A 20,297-nucleotide genomic window follows, 5' to 3' on the forward strand; every position below is an offset into this window, starting at 1 on the left:
GTTTTTTTTTATTCAGAGGCCGGTTAACACGCTTTTTGAACGTGCTTATTGCTAGCAATTATTTTCATGTTTATCATCCCACCCGCATATATTGTTAATTTAGCCAAATTATATGCTAGTGAGTTTTTACAGGAAAAAATGAGGCACCCGTCAGATGCCTTTTTTAAAATAGCATAGTGTAATGACAGCATGTGTTCATTTTCCTGTCTGAAATCAGACGAAGTGATTTTTCATCACTTTGGTTTGTACAGTGACATTTAATTTTGCTCTTCCTAATTTTAATTAAGAAGGGATTTAATCCTTTAATTATAATTCACCAGAAATGTAGGAGAGGCATAATTATGATATCCTGTTACAGGTTTTTATTAACAGTTAAAATCTAAGCCTGAGAATCCAATTCTTCAATGACTATTTCTCACCTAGGTCCTGATAATCTAGAGTATATTCTACATCTCTCTCTGTATGTTGGGTGGTTGGTTTTGTTTTTTTTTTTCCCAGGAGCGGAAGAAGCATGGAGAGAACAACAATGAACTGTTCCTAGCAGATGTTTATGCCTACCAGGGAAAATTCCACGAGGCAGCAAAGTTATACAAAAAAAGTGGACATGAAAACCTAGCTCTCGATATGTACTCTGATTTACGGATGTTTGACTATGCAAAGGTAATAGTTCACAACTAAGTATTTAAATGTAGAAATATTAATGTACCTGTGACTGTTTTCAAAATAGGATCCTGCAAAAAGATTGGATGAAATGTGGGCTTTGAATTCTAGATTTTATTTTCTCAGTTGAAGTTAGTTTGGCTTATGTGGGGAAAAATGGCTATCTTTCGTGCCTCAGTGTAGTGGTAGCCTTTTTCTTCAGAGTCTACTATTGAAGTAGCGGATTGTGTTTTGTGTAGTCTCAAATGTGTCTGTGGAATTCCTGGCTTTTTGGTGGATTTTTTGTTGGAAAGTCAAAGGTGACTTTCATTCTGATTATATAGTAGTATCCATAGTAGTTTTCCTTTTAAAAAAAAAATAAATTAGTTTTTATGGCTTTGTTCCCCATTACCTCGCTCAAGAGTCCCTTTTTTGTATTCCAAAGATGATAAAATAGTGCACATGCAAAGTGGAGGAGAGTGTACATGCATTTAATTCACTTCCATATTATAATAAAAATATTTTTCTTTCAGAGTTTGAACTTAAATAAGGTATGTTAGTTCTATATTAATGTATTTTATAAAGTGTATAATAATCTAGTATATGTGTGTTAGCAAATCTTCTTTAAAAAAAATCTGTTTCCATGTAGAAATGAATTTAATATGGTCTTAAAGACTGATGGGTTTATATGGCGATAAGAAAGCATTACTTGGCTTTTAAGTCTTCCATGGTGTTTTCTTATCAAAATCCCTGAGAATGCATGCACTGTTTAGTCTCATTCATCACTCATCAGAGCCTTATTCTGCCCAATACAGGACAAAGACTTTACCATGACGTGCATATACTCTTTTAGCATAGATTCCACAAACTGTGCTACAGAGAGATCTTTTTCTTCCAAGAGCTTAATATAAATACTTTGGGGCTTTGCTGATGTAAGTCTGACTTCCACTATTTTTGGCTGATGAGTCTTTGTTAGCCTCAGTGGTTTTGGCTCCTCTTGAACATAAATGTAATTCATAGATGAAAATTTTCCCATAAGTCTTCGTAAGAAGCTTTTAACCGTTGGCCGTAGTCATGTCTATATTTAACTAGTGGAGAGCAAAAGGTCTTGTGTCCTATCCTTGAGAGTAACTCCATGCAGAGGAAATTAAAGGTACTTCCTAGCACATGAAGGAAGCTTCTTGTGCCGGGAGTACACAATACATGGAAGAATATGTAAACCCCCCTTGTCTGCTAGTTATTTTTCTGAGGAAAGATCTATAGGGAGTGTGGTGGGTTTCTGTGTTGGGGGGTGGGGGTGGTGTTTTAATGCTGCCAGAATTAAGCTTAGGAACCCTTACAGAATCTGATTTCTTGAGCTTGACTTTGATTAGCTCTGGCTAGAGAGTCCAGACTGGAGGCAGAGGTCAGGAAGCCCTTTGGTATCTGGTCATAGGCTTGTTATTGCAGTACCAGATCACAAGTTACTAAGAACTCACAAAACACTCTTTATACAGTAAGAAGCTGAGCTTTTGATTTTGGACTTATTTTGGTGACCTAAGCTGGAAAACAAGTTGTGTGAAAGATGTTGTTCAACTTTATCCTTTTGCTTTGTTTTTTCACATTCAAAGATTATCATGGTATCTTTATAGTTATTCATTTGAATCAGGGCTGTGTTGCGGCAGGTAATGCTAGAGCAAAATCTTATGTGGGGCTCATTTAAGAGGTGACGTTCTCTTGGTCTTCTCTGTGTTGGGGTATAGTTCTGTACCTGTCAACTGGCTGCATCAGGGAAACTGCTGAATTGTGGTAGTGGAACAGATCTGTGTGGCTGCTTTTGTAGGGTTTTTTTTGCCTGTTTGTTGTTTTGGGGTTTTTTAAATCTCAGTCAGAATTTACCAGAAACACAGAGGATAAGGTAATTTTCCACTCTCTTCTCACCCTTCCATTTCTCCTCTGTTACAATTTTTCATTTGGTAGAAGCTGTTTTAATGGACAGTAGCCTGTTCTGTTAACAGGAAAAATTGCCCTTAATTGATCTTCGAGTGTTGAAGTACTTCCTCTTTTATTTTTTTTTCTTTTCTCACCACCAACACCACCCCCCCTGGCACGTGTTGTCAACAGATGCGAACCATATGGTGCCAGGGCTTTGGTATTGTCAGGAGAAGCTGAACAAACTATTAGAAATACTTCCAAAATGGTCATCGTTACAGCATCCAGGCTTGGTGTTTGCATTCTTTGCCAAAGTCCAACCAGTAGTTCAGAGTCACTCTTGCTTTTGAGCAGCTGTCATTCTGTCCTTATAAAAGAACTTCTTTGATATATTGTAATATAATGTCTTTGAAGAAATCAAAATTTCAGCCTGTAACTCATTTGTGGCTGGGCATCCTGATGCTAACATATGACTAAGTGGGCATACTATTGTTAACTAAGCATGGGCTGGGGCTGGGCCATCTTTGAGAGGGAAACTACCTTTTTGGCTTGCAAAAGAAAATCTGAAACTTGGAATTGATCTATTACAGTTTTTGACATTAGTACCATTTTTTTTTTTTGGAAAGGCATGTTCCTGAAAAGCATGCAGAAATAGTAATTTGTGTCCACTTAAACAGGCTCAACAGAGCAAGCTTTCCAAGAAACCAAATGGGGACTTTTATTACCTCTGAGGCATCTGTATTGCCTTTCTCCTGGCCCTCCCAAAATCTCCCACTTTCTCTTTTTTAATTGAAAACCATCTAAATGGGAGACTTACCATTTTTTCCTACCAAACATTGGGCCTTGATGATAAATTGCTGGTCTGAATCTGTACATGTTGCTTTGTATGCAGTGTTTCTTTTCTTAGGAGGCATAATGATATTAATTAAAAAAACTTGTGTGTATTTTAGAATGTTGACTCTAACAATGTTTGTAACCAGAAGGTAATGCAGACTTTTGTATTGCACTGTTTCAGGATTTTTTGGGATCTGGAGACCCCAAAGACACAAAGATGCTAAAAAAAAAACAAGCAGATTGGGCCAAGAATATCAATGAACCAAAAGCAGCAGTGGAGATGTACCTCTCTGCAGGCGAGCACATGAAGGCCATAGAGATCAGTGGGGACCATGGCTGGGTTGATATGTAGGTTTTAGTTCCATCTCAGATAATGTATGAAAAAAATCTCAAATGAGTTGTTACGAATTCTGCATAATTTTAAAATAAGACAAAACTTGTTTGATATGCGCCTGTGTTTATATCAAATTGGGTATTTGGAACACATCTACAATTAAAAATGTTGTAAAAGTTACATGTTTAGAGGGTCGGGACATCAATATATTACAAAAACAAATGCATTACAATGGTAAAAAGTATGAATGCATTTGTCTGTAGTATGAGACTGTCTTCTAAAATATGTATGCCTTGAGCTTTTCAGAGTAATCATCACAGGAGTGCTTATATATGGGAACCTATTTCTGTTGGTTTAAACTGTTAAGGGTAATATCTACTGGGTAGAGAAGATAACTGGAGCACAGAATCCCTAGAAATTATGTGGCTACTCCTGTCACTGGTGAAATTCTCCCTGATTTGCAACAGGTGACACTGGGTCATTTGCTGAGTTGCCATACGATCTCAGCCTTCCTTTGCCTCAGTTTCGCCTTTTTTTGAGGCTAAGTGGGTCATGTTTATTCGGGAGTCATTTTGTTTAGGTCAAGGTTGAGGAAGTGTGTCCCATGTCACTTAGTCATTTAGGATCTATGCCTTCCCTCTGTCCTCATGACCATGTAGAGTCTGAGATACAGAGTTGCATGGACGAGTGAAGACTGAAGGAATTTGCTTTGAGTTTGTAAAAGGGCTGGGGGGTGGGGGCAGGGAAGTTGCAATATTTACTGAAAACTGTTTAAACAGTGTTGCATGGTACAACTATAATATTAAATAAGTGGTTAAACATGAAATTATTAAATAATTAAAAGGCGAAACAAGGCAGAACCTGAAACATCTGACTCTTTTACTGGGTCTAGGTTAATTGAAATTGCTCGAAAACTGGATAAAGCTGAGCGTGAACCTTTGTCAAAATGTGCCTTCTATTTTAAGAAACTTGATAACCCTGGCTATGCGGCAGAAACCTACATGAAGGTTGGTGACCTGAAAGCATTGGTCCATCTCCATGTAGACACTCATCGCTGGGAGGAAGTAAGCATGCGCATGATTTCCGTGTTTAAAACCGCTACTTCTTACTGTCTCTGGTTGCAAGAAAGGGAGATAAACGTCTGACTCCCCCCACCATTATAGTGAAGGGAGAGGCAAGGAGGGAGGCTTCTGTAGAATGTGATTCAGAGTATTTAAGTTACTTTTGTATGGCAGCATTTATTTGGTGCTGGTTTTATTTTTCTTTGGTTTTCTTTTTTGTTTGTTTCCTAGCTGAATATTTCTTGGTCTCACTTCTGAGCACCTTTTTTGCCTGTTGAATTATAGTTGCCCACTTCCAATGGTGATTCGGGGGATACTTCTAGTCCATTAGAAAGAATAAATAGTAATTATGGGAAATTCTGTTTTGAACTGTATTATTTTTAATTTGGACACACCTGAGTGAGAATACCACACACAATTTAGATCTGATGAATGTGTGCTGTGGTAGTGTAGACCCCACTCTGTAACTGGATTTATGTTCCTGATTAGGTAAAATTCTGACTTTGCCGAGTTTTTCCATAAAAACATGAGTCTACCAGTACCACCTACTTCACAGTTGGGGTCACCGTTAATTTTGTTCTTGTTTCTTCACAGTAAGTTTTTGATAGGTGTGGTTTCTTAAAGAAGTGCTTTCAAAGTACTGCTGGACTAGACAAGGCCCCCTTCCCCCAGTTATGTGGGCACTTCGGAAAATTGTAGACTTACTGCTTTGCTGATGAGTGAGTTTAGAAAGTGAATCTAAACTACATTTATAGTGTTACTTCAATTGCTTTAAAAGATATATTCAGTAAAAATAAAAATATTTGCCTCCTGCTGTGAAATCTACTAAATTTCCTAGATAATCACTTTCAAGTTTCCCTGTTTTAATAACCAGACGGTTACTGTGCTTAACTTTTTTCTTTTGTTGTTGATGGCTTTTTATTTTAACATACATTTGTTTCATACTGGAGAAAATACAGATTACACTCCCTATTCTGTGTATAAATTTTTATTGTGAATTTACTTAGAACTAAAGGATTGATCCCATGGAGTATTCTAAACCCTTTAACTGTTTAAACCATGCAGTGTTCTAAAAATGAATTTTTTATTTACCTCAGGCATTTGCTTTGAGTGAAAAGCATCCTGAATTCAAAGATGATGTCTATGTCCCTTATGCTCAGTGGCTAGCAGAGAATGATAGATTTGAAGAAGCCCAAAAAGGTAGGAATGTTACTGACAGAACGTTGGTCACTTGGAAGAGTATGGACTAAATTTCAATACAGAGCGTGCAGTCTCTGCCCAGCAGAGTTTCTTATCGGTGGGATTCAAAACAAAATAGAATCCATGTTTCCATACTGGTCTTAAAGTAGCTGGAAGTTTCCTTATTTGTTAAGAAAATTTGATGGATCTGTCAAAAATGATGGCATCTAAGTAAATTCCCAGACTTTCCATCTCATGTATCTGAGTGTGGCAACAGTATCTGGCATATAATCTGAACTGTCTTTTTAAATATTTTTAGCATAATAGAATTCAAAGTATGGCAGTCAAGTTTTAAACCTGAGTGAAAAGCATAGGTTTTTTCTTACTGTTAGGTAATGGGTTTGTACAAGTAAAATTTTCCTGTTTCTTTAAGAATTTTTCATGAATTTTGTTAGGCTTATAAAATTACCTTTAAAGAGAACTGTCAACCTTCCATCATGTGGACAGGCTTCAGAATTTAATTCATAAACTGTTCCAGGGACAAGGAGATGTTGAAGCAAGCTCCATGTGGAGCCAGCACATTTTTAGTATGGTTACTTTTCTCAGGTGCAGCTCCATGTGACTGTTGCATCTGCTGTTTCCAGAGCCAGCTCAGATCTAAGCGTGTAACTGCATTTGCTTATAAAGGCCAAGCTAGTGAACATGCCAGACAAACTAGTTTGTGCATCTCTGTGCCAAAGCTTTGAGCACCTGGCTTGAGGGCAGTTTGGTAGTTTGCACATAGAACTCTGTGAATATAGATATGTTATTCCCAGTTTGTTCCACAAAGCTCTGTGTTGCTGTGGCTCAGCAAATATAAATGCCCCAGAACCGGGTGAGCTAGAGGTCATTGTGTAGTTATGTGGGTATTTGGTTATAGCTGAGCTAGTGAAATCCGGAGGCAATTGTGCTGTGGGGTTCGGTTTTGGGGGGGGTCAGTTTCCCCCCCCCCTCCCTGTTACCCTATGTGAAGACTGTGTTTACCAAATGCATGTTTACCAAGTGAGAATTCAGTGTCTTTATACTGGTTCCTCAGCATCAAATAAAGAAATGCTATTAAGAAATGATAGAAGGATATAGCAAATGCTGTACTCTTTCAAGATATTCAGCATTACAAACCAGAGCACTAACTTCAAATGTTAATTTATTGTAGTTCTGAATGAAGTTGTGATTTGCAGTGTTTAGAGATTGCCATTGTTTGTATCAAGATCTAATCATCATAGTATTTTTGCTCTTTATTTAAAGAAAAGCAGCCAGCATTGTACAAAATCTGTGAGCTCAAGAGCTGCTGAGACGGTGCAAAAGCCACAGAATACCTACAGATGCTTCTCATGTTCCATTAGTGTCGCTGCTTTCAAGGAGAAAAATACCAGTGTATAATCCTTTTTATCCTGCCCTGGATAGACTGTTTGATACTGGCTGAATAGACTGCTCTTAATTTAAAAACATTAATTTCAGTTAATTGATATAATCTCACTGTAAAATCCTCTTTGTTTTGGCTTTCTTTGTAGCATTTCACAAGGCTGGCAGGCAGAGTGAAGCTGTGAAAGTGCTGGAGCAGCTAACACACAATGCTGTGGTTGAAAACAGATTTAATGATGCAGCCTATTATTATTGGATGCTTTCCATGCAGTGTTTAGATATAGCCCAAGGTAAGTAACTGAAAGGAATTTTGTATTTGTTACATTCTCGTGCATGTAGACAAATGGTTACTGAATTGAGATAGCATTGCTGCAACTACTTCACTGTTGTGTGGCTTTGTTTTGGGGGTCTTTTTAATGCTGTGCATAACTCTGGCTTGTGCTGTTTTTGTAGTCCCCCTCGTTTTGCTGTGTGCTTATTTAAAACAAGTAAGCAAAATGTGGCAACATCGGCGTGCTTAGGCCTCCTTCTGAAATCTGACTAGAGTCAAAAGCATTGTCTCCTGGGACCATGTATCCTCATGTACCTTCCCACAACACACATTAACTAGAGAAGTGATTGGAAGGTTAACGTACTAGTGAATAAAAGATGTTCTTGGAGTGTAAGATACATCTAGTATTTGAACAAACATAGGTTGGAGAGGTACTTTACAAAATATTTCCTGCCAACAGAGATAAAACTGATTGTTAGCTATCATCTTGTCTTCTGAATGTATTTCACTGGGAGAGAGGTGGAGCCAATAGTTAATAGGTGTAATTTAGTAGTGACGAATACAGAAGATTGATAATAGTACCTTTTGCCTGGTGCTGTAAGTACCTGGTTTTTTTAGTTCAGCTGGTGCATAATAGTGCTGTTCTGATACCCCTCAGATATATTTTATAGAGATGCAGATTTTTTCAAATGGCTTAGTAGTGTATTTGGTATCTCTGAAACAAATGTTTCAAAACTAGTTTTATTTGTAAACTCTGAAGTTCCAGATGAGGTTTCCAGTGATGCGTGCATACTGTTTTCTACCCTTAACTAAGCTATAGCCTCTAGTTGTATTAGAACCACTGCCTCAACTGTTTTGTCTTTTACCATGCTGGTTTTTAGACCAGAAAATCGCTCAGAAAAATGGCAAGTCTGTATAATGTGTGGTTTGCACAGGTAGATGGGACACACATGAACTGGTACATATCTCTCGTAGAAGTGCTGGCTCTAAAATCATAATATGCTGTTTTCTTCCAGCTGAGTCTCGTAGACTCAACTTGGAGACTTACACTAATGCCTTTGCCTCCTGCAGAGAATGAACAACAGAAGACTGAAATGTTACAGAAGTTTCATCACTTCCAGCATTTGGCAGAAGTTTACCATGTCTATCACTCTATTCAAAGATACACTGTAAGATACTCACTTCAGAAGTTGTGTATTTATGCTTCCTGAGCATTTTTCTTTAGGGAGTTCATAAATAACTAGAAATAATGACTTTTCATGCTATTAAATATTGAGTGTAGATTAGTGATACTGTATAGTAACTTTATGTCTTTATTATACAGCCTTCTGCTCTACTGTACTTGCGTTGTCTTAGTTCCTAAAAATTGCAGTGCAGTTTCAGCAGATCTGTGCTTGTCTCCGTGTGAGTAGACTGTGACGACTGACTTTCCACCCTCAGCCCTTTTTTGCTAGTTGCATCAGTTTGGTTCGACAGCCACCTTGAGCCTCTGGTCCTACACAGGCTATGGTTGGCTTTGCCTTTAATCATGGGAAAACAAGATTGAACAGAAGAAGGCACCCTAGCTTAGGGTTTCCCACAATGTGGTATGAGTATCAGTCAGTAATGATGTCTGTATACTACTCCAAAATGATAAGCAGTCATGAGCAACAAGCTCCTGCTACTTCCAGCAATTATAGTAATGTTGCCACCACTCTTGGTGGAGATGGCTTTTGTAAAACATTTGAGAACCCTTGGTCTGTGCCCTTGCCCAAAAGAAGACTGTGCTGTTGGAGGTCTTTGCTGGACAGACTGCTTCAGACCTTACAGCGGTGGAGACTCCACACTACTGCTGGCCAGTCTGCCGTCATTTTTAAACAGCCTGTTAAAGATTCTGCTTTAGCTACATGCACATCTTTTCCTCTCTTTTATGCCTGCAACATGCAGAAAGCTTTGGTGATAAAGACATGCAAAATCTACTTGCTATATTCTGTCAGCACCTCTTCTCTTTGAAATGGTATGAAAGAAACACAGTACTTGAGATGCCTAGTGCAGTGATGCTTAGTGAAATGAGTTGTTGGTTTTCCACTTTAGAAATATGTCTGTATTTTTAATACTGCAGGAGGAGCCTTTCAGTTTCCACTTGCCTGAAACCCTCTTCAATATTTCCAGGTTTCTGCTTCACAGCTTAACAAAGGAGACTCCTTTAGGGATCTCAAAAGTGTATCCTTTCAATACAGTACAAAATCTAGAAGTTATCTTGCAAGGTACATGAAAAAATAATTGGTGTTGATCCACAATGCAGAGATCTCCTGTAGGATATCTTCAGTTTCAGCTGTTGGTTATAGTTAATGGAAACTGACTTTTGTTCCTAAGGAAACAATCAACATCTTCAAACCATTGTGTGTTTAACTGTGCTATCTTTTTATTTTAATAGTTTTGAAGAGCTGTATAGTCTTAACATTTAATTCTCAAAACCACCCACCCAGTCTGGTGTATCACCTTTGTCAGAGAAGCAAGTTCTAGGATACCAGTCGCTGCAACAGGATGTTGGCTCACAATCTTGACAGTGTTGTTGCAAGAAGACTGAACTGAGACAGGAGCGGGGGGGGTGGGGAAAAACCAGGAGCTTTTGCTTCACATGAGGCTGGTTGGTATAGCTGTGTAGTGTCTGTCAGGCTAACATTTGCACAGCTTTGTTAGTGCATATTGCATCTTTGGAGAGTACTTCATAAGCTGTCTGTGTGAACCCTGTGGAAATGCACCTGTCTGTAAAAGATAACAAGAAGAGTCACTGGATGCCACAGGGAGGCCAAATTTTCTTGGTTTTCACTTCATTTATGGCTTTGGATGGGATGTTGGCTTTCCTTTTCCTAACTTCCTCACTCATAAATAATCTTTCATAAAGTCTTTTATAAAGTGCCTTGTGATCAGTAGCTTTCTAAACAGCAGTTACTGTTACACACTGATGAGAGGGAAAGACAACCCTTGGCCAATGACACAGAGCACATGCTTTATTTCCAATCAGATCATGTGTATTTAGTTGGTGTCAGTGGGTTGCTGGTGTTGTAAGATTTATTTTACAATGGATATACCCATTCACCCTAAAATTACTGAAACTCTGTGAGTGGAATCAGAATATTTAACCAAAGCAATGTTTATGTAGGGTAAATTCCTAACCTTGCTAACAATTGCCTACAGGCATTTGGATAGTCCTTTCACACTTGTTTTTCAATGGAGTTATGTAAACAGATTTCTCTTGTTAACGCCCATTAAAAATACTGGTGTTGGATATGCTTCATTGCACAACTTCTCTGATTGGATAGAGTATTGCAGGTTTTCCTAAATGCCATATGTATTTTTATTCCTTAATTAAATTATAGCAATACATTATTTGCCCTGGCAAAACAGAGTAAAGCTCTTGGTGCCTATAAACTGGCTCGTCATGCCTATGACAAGTTGCAAGGACTGCAGATCCCAGCTAGGTTCCAGAAATCAATTGAGCTGGGCAGCCTGACAATCCGATCCAAGCCATTCCATGACAATGAAGTAAGTTGTAATGTGTTTCATGTTAATCATTAGTATGTGGTTATGTGGCCTAATGCAAGAATCTGAGTTGCTGCATGCACAAAAAAATCTGAAATATATTACGCATAGCTCTGTGATAATTATATTCCTGCTGGAAGCACAGTCCTTCTGTTGTTATTCTTCAAGTTAGACTTGCTTTTGCTCCTGAGAACAAATTAAAATCAGTCCTTTCTTTATGGGCAGCTTCCATCCTCCCTCTCCTGTCTTGCATCTGCCTTCCTCTCTGCCTATTAATTCTTTCAAGCCTTATTCTCTCCGATCCACATGCAATTACTCCACAGTCTTTGTCTCTCTTTCTAGGTGGAGGTCACTTTCATTTGTCCCACTCTTAGCACTCCTTCCCTCCTCCCTTTATCCCTTGAATGACCTTCCTTCCTTAAAGTCTTATTTTAACACCTTTTCTTCTTTAACTGGTCTGACTTTCTGTAGTGTTCTATAAAGCCATGTCTCATGGAGTACTCACTAAAAATAAATTGTATTGTGCAAGTGAACATGCACCTGGCCACCTGATATAATAGAAGTACAATCTTAAGAACTGCCTAAAATAACTGCTCTTGAAGAGGGATGAATTAATTTGAGAACTTGTATTTGACCAAGCCTTAGAGCAAAAAAACTGCTTCAGTAACCTTCTTTTCAACTTCTTTTGTCACTGCAAGGGGAAGGTGAAAATTTAATTGTTAGAATGGTGAAGATGGCTATTTTGAATGTGGAAAACTTGCTGTTTTATTAAAAAAGGAAAGTATTTTCAGTCGTTAAAGCATCTGATTTTACAGCAGTATTTCTTCCAGTTTAGCGCTGATGTAGTATCAGTGGTGTAAACTGAAGGTGCCCATATTTACTTGAAAGCAAAGAGTTCAGGATGTGCTGACCTGTTGATGATTACTGTGCTCTGTATGTGTCTTTGCAGGAGCTTGTGCCCTTGTGTTACAGATGCTCTACCAACAACCCTTTGCTAAATAACTTGGGGAACGTCTGCATTAACTGCAGACAACCTTTCGTCTTCTCCGCTTCCTCCTATGGTGCGTTGGAATATCACATTTCACTGTACTTTTTAAGTTGGTAAACAGAGTAGGCTAGTACTTAACACTGCAGAGAGAACAAATTATTTGGTCAAACAAATCTTTCCTCTCAACTTTAAATTTGACTAAGTGGCTGCCTCTTGTCCCAGGGATTCTTGGATTTCATCGCAGGATAGCAGCAGTAAAACATTGGTTTATTGTGAGACACGGAACATATGAAGTGTTTCATTAACACAGATGTAATCCTTTCAGAAGCTGAAGGGGGTTTTGGTTTGTTTTAATTTTTCTTATTTAACTTGCTTCATGAGAACATGTGGGCAGAACACCACTGTCACAGAAGCCAGAGAGTTTTCATTTCTTAAGGGGTACAGTATCTTCTAGAAGACATTTTATGAGTACTTGCAGGTCAAATGCACCTTGCTTTTCACACTCCTTCAGAAGTACTGCATCTGGTTGAGTTCTGTCTGGAAGATGGCATCACAGATGAAGAAGCTGTAGCTCTCATTGATCTTGAAGCTCCAGCATTGAATAAAGGAGAGAATAAATGGCAAGAGATGATGACTGACCGTATCCTTTTGACTAAAATTTGTTTGCAGTCCTTTTCTTAGGGAAAAAAGCAACAATTTTCAATTCCCCCCCCCCCCCTTAGGGTTAAAATTTTCTGTTTGTCATATGACTGATGTAAGTGCAATTGCATCATGTTTCCTTTTCAAGTTAGTGTAACAACCAAAGTGATGTTTTAACTAAACCTAATATTTTCATTAAGCTTTTTATCAGGACAGTTTGTTTCTAATCATGCGAAATATTTCTTTTTAACAATGGAATGCCATGTTTCACCTATTCTGTTTTAACTCCTTTCCGTAAAGAATGGGGAAAATCTGAAGTGTGTTATTCACTTCTAGTAACAGTTTGCTTTAGAGGCTGCCTTCTTTTAGCCAAGGGAAACCAGCATTGATTTTCTTTGTAACCATTCCTGTTGGAATCTGTTTGTAATTCCTTGGCATCCAGAGCTCCCAGTTGGTATGGGGGCCGTATAATATTAGGTACAGTGTAATGTACAAGAAAACACAATCTCTGACTAAAGCTGCTCAACAATGCAATTTAAATAGGCTGCTTCATTTGCTTTTTTCATCTGTCAGAAGAGGGCAGAGAGAGAAAGAAGGCAGAGCTGATGTCATACTTGGTTGTGGTCAGTTTTGCCATTCTACAGCAGCTGCGATGATGAATTTCCTCAGTCACTGTGAATCACATCAAGCCCTTCTCTCGTACTTTCTATAATAATCTAGGCACTGTAGCTGCTTGAGAACACTCTGGAGCAACAAGGATACCAGTCCTGCTGGTATGCTTTCATATTTATTCTGAGTGCTAGCTACTGTGAGGACAGCTAATTTTACAGGAACTGTTTTTCTTCCTTAAGAAATGCATCTAGATGCGCAGAGTTTGAGGCTTGATGACAATACAGATATTACTGAAGATGATGATCCCTTTACAGCAAAACTGAGCTTTGAGGTAAGAGCCTTACCTGTATCTTCCAGTATTTGTTTCTTTCTACCAACAAAATTTAATAGAAAACTTTAATTTGCAATCCATGCCATTCTTCTGGTGTGAATGTTACAAAGACAAGAGAGATACAAAGCAGGAGACTGAAGAAGGCACAGCAGCTGAGAGGGAAAGTATCAGTTAACTCTTCTCTTAAAGAAAGCCACAAACAAACAGACACCCCCACCCCCCAAAATCCTCAAACCAGCAAAAATCTTAAAGTAAACATTCCTGGAATTTGGTTTTATCATCATGCAGTGATACCACAGGGCTGTCCCCCAGGGTATTTCTGTGTCTAGGCAGTATACCTATAAAACAGTCATTACTGTGAGCTTTTAATAAAGACTGTAGGCTTGGGTGTTATTCACAAATAATTGTGTTTAAATGAATAATGGAAGCTCACTGAAACAGAGTTAGAGATGTGGCTGGATGCTGGTATCGCTGAAGGTACTGATAAAACTGACAGTGAGTTTGGTGACACTAGACTCAGGCCCATTCTATATTAGCTTTTTCTACTGAATTTGCCTTTGCTTCTTGCAACATCTTATTAATCCTCAAAGGGCTTTGCAGTTGGTAATAGTAATTCTTTCTAAACTGCTCTCCTGCAGCAAGGAGGCTCAGAGTTTGTTCCAGTGATTGTGAATCGTGCTGTTCTCCAGTCAATGAGCCGGAGAGATGTCTTGATTAAACGCTGGCCAAAGCCACTGCGATGGCAGTACTACCGTTCGCTGCTACCAGATGCCTCCATTACCATGTGTCCATCATGTTTTCAGGTAGTGTTTTCACTGGAGACGTTTAAAAAAAAACCAACACCACACAGCCAAAAAAACCCCTACTGAGAACCCTATGGCTGAAACAATTTAATAATTAAAACCTCATACTTCAAAATGTATTCAACAAATTCCTGAACAGTGCAGAGACAGAGAAGGTGATGAAAATCAAAAACTAAGCTGTGTGATGCACAGAGGAACAGTTGCCTTCTGAAAAGTTTGAGGTAGCTGAATTTGAGAAGTTGCACTGACAGCAAGTCAGAGCCTCTCAAGTAAACCTTGGCTGAACAACAAATGATGATTTGTATTTATTTCTTTTTGCTCAGTGTCTCTGACTTTCAGCCTGGTCTAGCAAGGAAAATCAGTTAGTAACTAAGTTAGCTTGTGGTTCGGTCCCCCTCAAGAATGGCTTTTTGAAATGCTGGAATTCAATCACGTTTGCTTACACAGAAACTGTCTAATTTTTGTCCTTTCTTCTGCAAAAGTAATTAATTAGTTTGCGCTGCTTTGGCAACACTGGCAGAGGTCTGTGAAATGCTTGCTGCTCTATACCAGGTTGTAGTGCTCTCAAGTAATTGAAAGTAAAGGACCAATTCTCTTGTAATGGTAGCTTCAGAATGTCTTTGCCTTAGAGAAGCTGTTGAGCTCAGTTTGCATTTTCTTTGAGCAAGTCACAAGTTAACTTGTCCCTAAATCTGTTCCTAATTAACAGATGTTTCACACAGAAGACTATGAGCTTCTTATACTCCAGCATAACTGTTGTCCATTCTGTCGACGGAGAGTAGATGAGTCAAACCAATGAAGAAAAACAATCTTTTACCTCAACTGACAGACCCCTCTTCATCTATTGTCTTGGCAAAACACTACTTAGATTCACAGAGTTTTCCTAACAACTTAGTTAAGTCATCTTGTTCCATTTTGTACATGAGTGCAAGTGACTTGAAGAAATGTAACTATTTGTTTTAAATGAAAATGTCTGTTGTTTCTGCATGTCCTCCCCGTTTCCCAGGCAAGCAGCTGAAGCGACACGGATTTTTACAGGAATGTTTCCAGGTCAAGTTCAGCCTTGAAGTAGTTACTGTTTTTACTCCAACTTGTGTTAGGACTTGATCTGCTCCTGTTATTGACAGATCTTCAAATAAATGGGACTATTTTCCACTAATCTTTGTCTCAGGATTTGCTATAATGCTATTTCTGAGCTTGATTTTTTTTTTTCTTTCTATTCCATTTAGGCAAGAACAGCACTAGAGTTTAGAGCTCTTAAAATGTGATCTTGAGTTACACTGACCTTGGCATTGAGAACCATCTCACAGCCACAGCAAGGGGAGGCAGGGCAAAGCTTTTAATCTCTAGAATTCACCCTTGTTAAAATGCAGAGTGCCAGGTTGCATGTGGAAGTGTACATTTCATGTAAACCAAGCTACCCTGACAGAAGTACCTCAACTGCCTGCTGCCACGTATGTAATCCTGGTAATGTTGGCATGTTCACCACTGACAAAAGAAACACCACTGAGTTGATGGGCTAAACTTGAGTATATTTGCATAGTTAAAAATATGCCAGGGTGCCAGGCAGGAATACCAAAGCAGCTGATGGCTTGTAGTCAGGCAGTGGTTTCCCACAGCACCTCCTCTGTACCCAGGCTGGGAGAGTTCTGCACTGTTGTCAAGAGACAGCTGTAGCTGATGTAAATTGCTGTGATGCTAATATCATGGGATAGTTCCCATGACTCCTGGTATCCTGTTGATTCTCGTGGCATTTGTGATCTCAGTGTACCTTTGTGGTGTAGGTATGTACAGCTGCCTGAGCTCGTGCAGGCCCCTTGGCTGTCGTGATGACCAGAGGTGATGTACTGAAGGAGCATTTCTGAGCAGTATTGCCCTAGAGCCATGGGCAGACAATGTGAGAGGAGATGACCTGCCGCCTTCTACTGCAGCCTCTTGCTGAGGGGATTGTCATGATGCAGCTGCTTGACCAGACATAGTGGGTCGGTCCCAGGCAGCAACTAAGCCTCCATGCACTCACTCCCTGCCTACCTCCCCACAGGACTGGGAGAAAATCAGAAGAGCAAAAGCAAAGAAGCTTATGGGTTGAAATAAAGACAGTTTAAGTGTAGCAAAGCCGTGCACGCAAGCAAAGCAATAAGGAATTTATTCACTGCTTCCCAGTGGCAGGCACATGTCCAGCTTGCTTCCTGGGGAGCAGTGCCTTGCCATGAATAATGTTACTTGGGAAGGCAAATGCCACAAACACAACATCCTCCCTTCTTCCTCCTTTCCCTGTGCTTTTATTTCTGAGCATGACATTCTCTGGTGTGGAATAGTCCTTTAGCCAGCTGTCCCAGTGCTGTCCCCTCCCCACTTCTTGCCTAGCTCTGGCCTGTTGCTGGGGTTGGGGCAGGAAGAACCTCAGTGCTGTGCAAGCACTGCTCAGCTGTAGCTATGACACTGGTGTGTAACCAATACTGCTTTAGACACAGCTCCAAAACACAGCACCAGGTGCCTTCTATGAGGAAAGTTAACTCTGTCCCAGCCAGACCCCCATGCCAACATACTCCCAGATGGTTGAATCTCCTGAGGGTGGTCACTGAGTGGTTCTCTGGCAATGGGAGCATTTGTGTAGGTAACCAGCTAGGCTGGATTGGAGCTGGGAAGCGATAGGTCTGTTGACTTTAATTGTGCCCATGTTCCCTTGAGTTCTATTGTTGTTATGACAGCCCATCTGTCACAGCCTCCCTTTGTTTTGAGTGGGAAATGATATTCTACTTCCCTGTCTTAAGCTATTGGCTGAGGCTGTTGGGTGCTGGTAAAGCAGCTAGCGTGTTAAACAGCGCTTTGCACATGAAGCCAGTGATGTCTCTGTGTCTGCTCGAGTTCCTCTTGAAAGTGATGCCCTGCAATGGCACTACAGGGTTTCTGGGTCCCTCAATGGTTCCTGACCAAGTTTGCTTAATTTACCACTTCAAAAACATTCTGTTTTAATTACCACTTGTCTGCTTTTGACTCATCTGTCACTGTTTGCAATGAAGACTTTGCTATTGACATGGATAAACAATGCTGTTTGAGATGTGAGCCAGAGAATGGAATTCGGCTCGTTCTCCCGGAACTGAGCTGGCTTCGTAGAGCTGGGGGAAATGAAAAATTATAGAAATAAATAGATCGGGTTTGCTGTGACACAGAATCAAAAAGCCACCTTCTTTTAAACAACTCTGTGAATACAGTGTAGATTTGAAAAGTGTAATGGGGATTTTCCAGGCAAAACCATACTTGACACATCTCATACATTGGGAAGACGTTCTGGTTCCAGACCGCCCTGTGCCTCTGAAACTCTCAGGTAACCTTATCATAAGGAGTCCTGGAGTCCCACCACAGCACCTTTGTCTGAAACTGTTGTGAGTGACTGACCAATGGTTTTCTTTGATTTGCACTGTTCTACCCCATTACTGCTTGCCTGTCTCACTGCTGTGCTCCAGTGGTGACGCATGCTGGGCCCTAAGCTCTGAGCAGCAGCTGCTAACCTCAGCAGTGGCTTATTGCATCACAGCTTAAGGTGTCACATTTGTGTATTGGGAAGATAAACCTCTAATCCTTCTTGTATGCCCAGGTACAAGTATGAAGAGCTGCTTTTGCAATTAGGTAGTGGTACTGTGCTGGCCTTGGCAACACGTGTGAAAAGTTAATTGAGAGGGACTTTGGATGAGTGGAATGTGGTGAGGACTTTTCACGTGGTATTTTCACGTTAATATGAAAGACGACCTTTGGGACTGTCCGGAGTGATCACAGCTTGCCTTTGGCTGCAGCCAGCCAGGTCTTCCTTTGTCTGTGCTGCCAGCACTTCAGTTCTTTCAGACCTTCCCCACTCAGAGTGAAGGTTTCCCAGCTTGGTCTCTTCTTTAAAGAGAGTGCAGTGCTTTGTGCTTTTGTCCTTTAAACTTTTTGTACGTGCTAAACTAACCCATAAGGAACACTGATTAAAACTAGGCCAGGACCAAAGGAAGTTTACCGAGGCCAAGAGGATGTGAGCTTCTGCCCACCGTGAACTCCAGTGGCTCTGGAACATGCTCCTGTGTGGATGAGGCACTCGCAGTTACCTGCTCCTATCCGCAAGGAATGCTCAGCTCAGCCCCCAGCTGCTGGCAAGACAGCAAGGGGAGGGGAGTGTCAGGTCCCCTACCTAGGGGCAGAGCAGGCAGTCCTTGCCTAGCCTCTGCAGGGGAGCCAGCTCGTACCTGCCTGTCAGCTGCAGTGTTACTGACTGCTAATGAGAAAGGTGGGAAATGGTGGTGGGGGGGGAAAAACTGAAGAGGAGATGGGAAAATAGTTTTGGTGTTTAAAAGATGAATCATGATGGTATGAACTGTAAAGGGACCACCTTCTCCAGAAGATAGATCCTCTGCAGTTGGCTTCGTTGTGCTTATTCTGCTGTATGTGTTGTCCCATTGCCTCTGAAAAATTAAGAAAGTATGTCTAACTCAGTCGCTATTCCAAGCACAAGGAACGTTTCAAGCGCAACTGAGTGGGGAGGCAGAGAGACAGGACATGGGAGGCCCAAGCGACGGATTCCCCTGTGGAATTTGATGATCCTGCAAGGTTTCAGGAACACCAAAGGTGTCTGTTAACCAGCATATGAAGCTGAGTGTTGGCTTCAGCTCAGAACCTCCCCTCAGTGCCCTTGTCCAGCAGCCTTCTCAGCACCAGTGCAGAATGCTGCCTCTCCAGGACAGATGGACTAGGTTATTTATTAGGTGTTGCCAATGTAATTGTCATGACCCCAACCAAATGCAAAGCCAGGCACAGAGGAGATGGTACAACTGGAAGCCTGCCAGTGGAGTCAGTGTTTCAATGTGGCGTTCAAACCTCCTCAGTCAAATCCCGCAGCAGAGAAAGAGGTGGCTGAGAGCATGTGGGAGAAGGACTGGTGATGCTCATGGTGCCTGAGAGCACCCTTCTGCAGCCTCCCACAGGGAATGGCAGTCACAGTGGGGATGGCCCTCCAGTGGGGAGTAGCTGGCATCATGGATCCACTTTCCCCTTGTAAGAACAGGCCTGAGACACCCCTCTGTCACTGATAGGCCACACCTGTCCAGCACAGCAACCATCTGCAGCCCCCAAACCCGCAGCTGTGGGGTTCAGAACTGCAAACTTCCCTCCTGTTAGTGCTGGATGGAAAGGAGCTCCTGTTTGTTAGCGAGCCAAAAGCTCAGCCCGGGAGCTTTGAGAAAGCGCAGCCAAGAGAAGGATCTCCATGTGCCTTGTCTTCTCTTGGCAACCTGATGGTAACGCACCCCATTCCCAGTACCTCTCTGGGGAAACCAAGGGAGGTGTTTCACATGGCTGGGCAGCGCACCCCTGAGTGCCCATGGAGGGCGGACTGGGGGTCTTGGGGGGCAAGTGCCTCCCCGGGGTGACAGCAGCATGAGCTGTGGATGTCCAGCTCTGGATTGTGTGGTGCACAGGCTGCCACGGGTGCAGGGCCCAACCCAAACCCTTGCTCCCACACACCGTGCTGAGGAGCGAGGCTGTGCAAGTGGAGCTGCTGTCTGATTTGGGCCCCCCCAAATGAAAGGTGTGTTGCAGAGCTACCTCTTTATATATGACCATGAGCAGTGGTCTCCAACAATGACAGTGTGGGCCAGAAACAGGTGTCACCTTAACGCCTTCCCAGGAAAGCCAATTACCCCTAGATGATTATGATTAATAATTACCTAAGCCCTAATCGCGCTGACACCAATGCCTGGAGCTTACCCCAGGGGGCACTTTAAAAGAGGTGCCCTG

General features: G+C 41.0%; 1 protein-coding gene across 2 annotated transcripts in view; it reads left to right on the top strand.

The window, feature by feature from the left end:
- The window catches only part of IFT122 (intraflagellar transport 122), a 33,528-nt gene extending 17,841 nt beyond the window's left edge, over window positions 1-15,687 (top strand). For both annotated transcript variants that reach the window (XM_055708701.1, XM_014283563.3), the window contains exons 17-29: window positions 499-660; window positions 3,566-3,732; window positions 4,611-4,782; window positions 5,877-5,979; window positions 7,509-7,649; window positions 8,702-8,799; window positions 9,732-9,832; window positions 10,993-11,158; window positions 12,105-12,216; window positions 12,655-12,783; window positions 13,646-13,725; window positions 14,364-14,528; window positions 15,238-15,687. In XM_055708701.1, coding sequence (XP_055564676.1) covers window positions 499-660; window positions 3,566-3,732; window positions 4,611-4,782; window positions 5,877-5,979; window positions 7,509-7,649; window positions 8,702-8,799; window positions 9,732-9,832; window positions 10,993-11,158; window positions 12,105-12,216; window positions 12,655-12,783; window positions 13,646-13,725; window positions 14,364-14,528; window positions 15,238-15,327 — 1,686 coding nt within the window. In that variant the 3' untranslated portion in view covers window positions 15,328-15,687. The remainder of the gene's footprint in view (window positions 1-498; window positions 661-3,565; window positions 3,733-4,610; window positions 4,783-5,876; window positions 5,980-7,508; window positions 7,650-8,701; window positions 8,800-9,731; window positions 9,833-10,992; window positions 11,159-12,104; window positions 12,217-12,654; window positions 12,784-13,645; window positions 13,726-14,363; window positions 14,529-15,237) is intronic.
- The last annotated feature ends 4,610 nt before the right edge of the window (window positions 15,688-20,297 follow it).

Source organism: Falco cherrug, chromosome 4 (genome assembly GCF_023634085.1).
Source record: "Falco cherrug isolate bFalChe1 chromosome 4, bFalChe1.pri, whole genome shotgun sequence".
NCBI lineage: Eukaryota > Metazoa > Chordata > Aves > Falconiformes > Falconidae > Falco > Falco cherrug.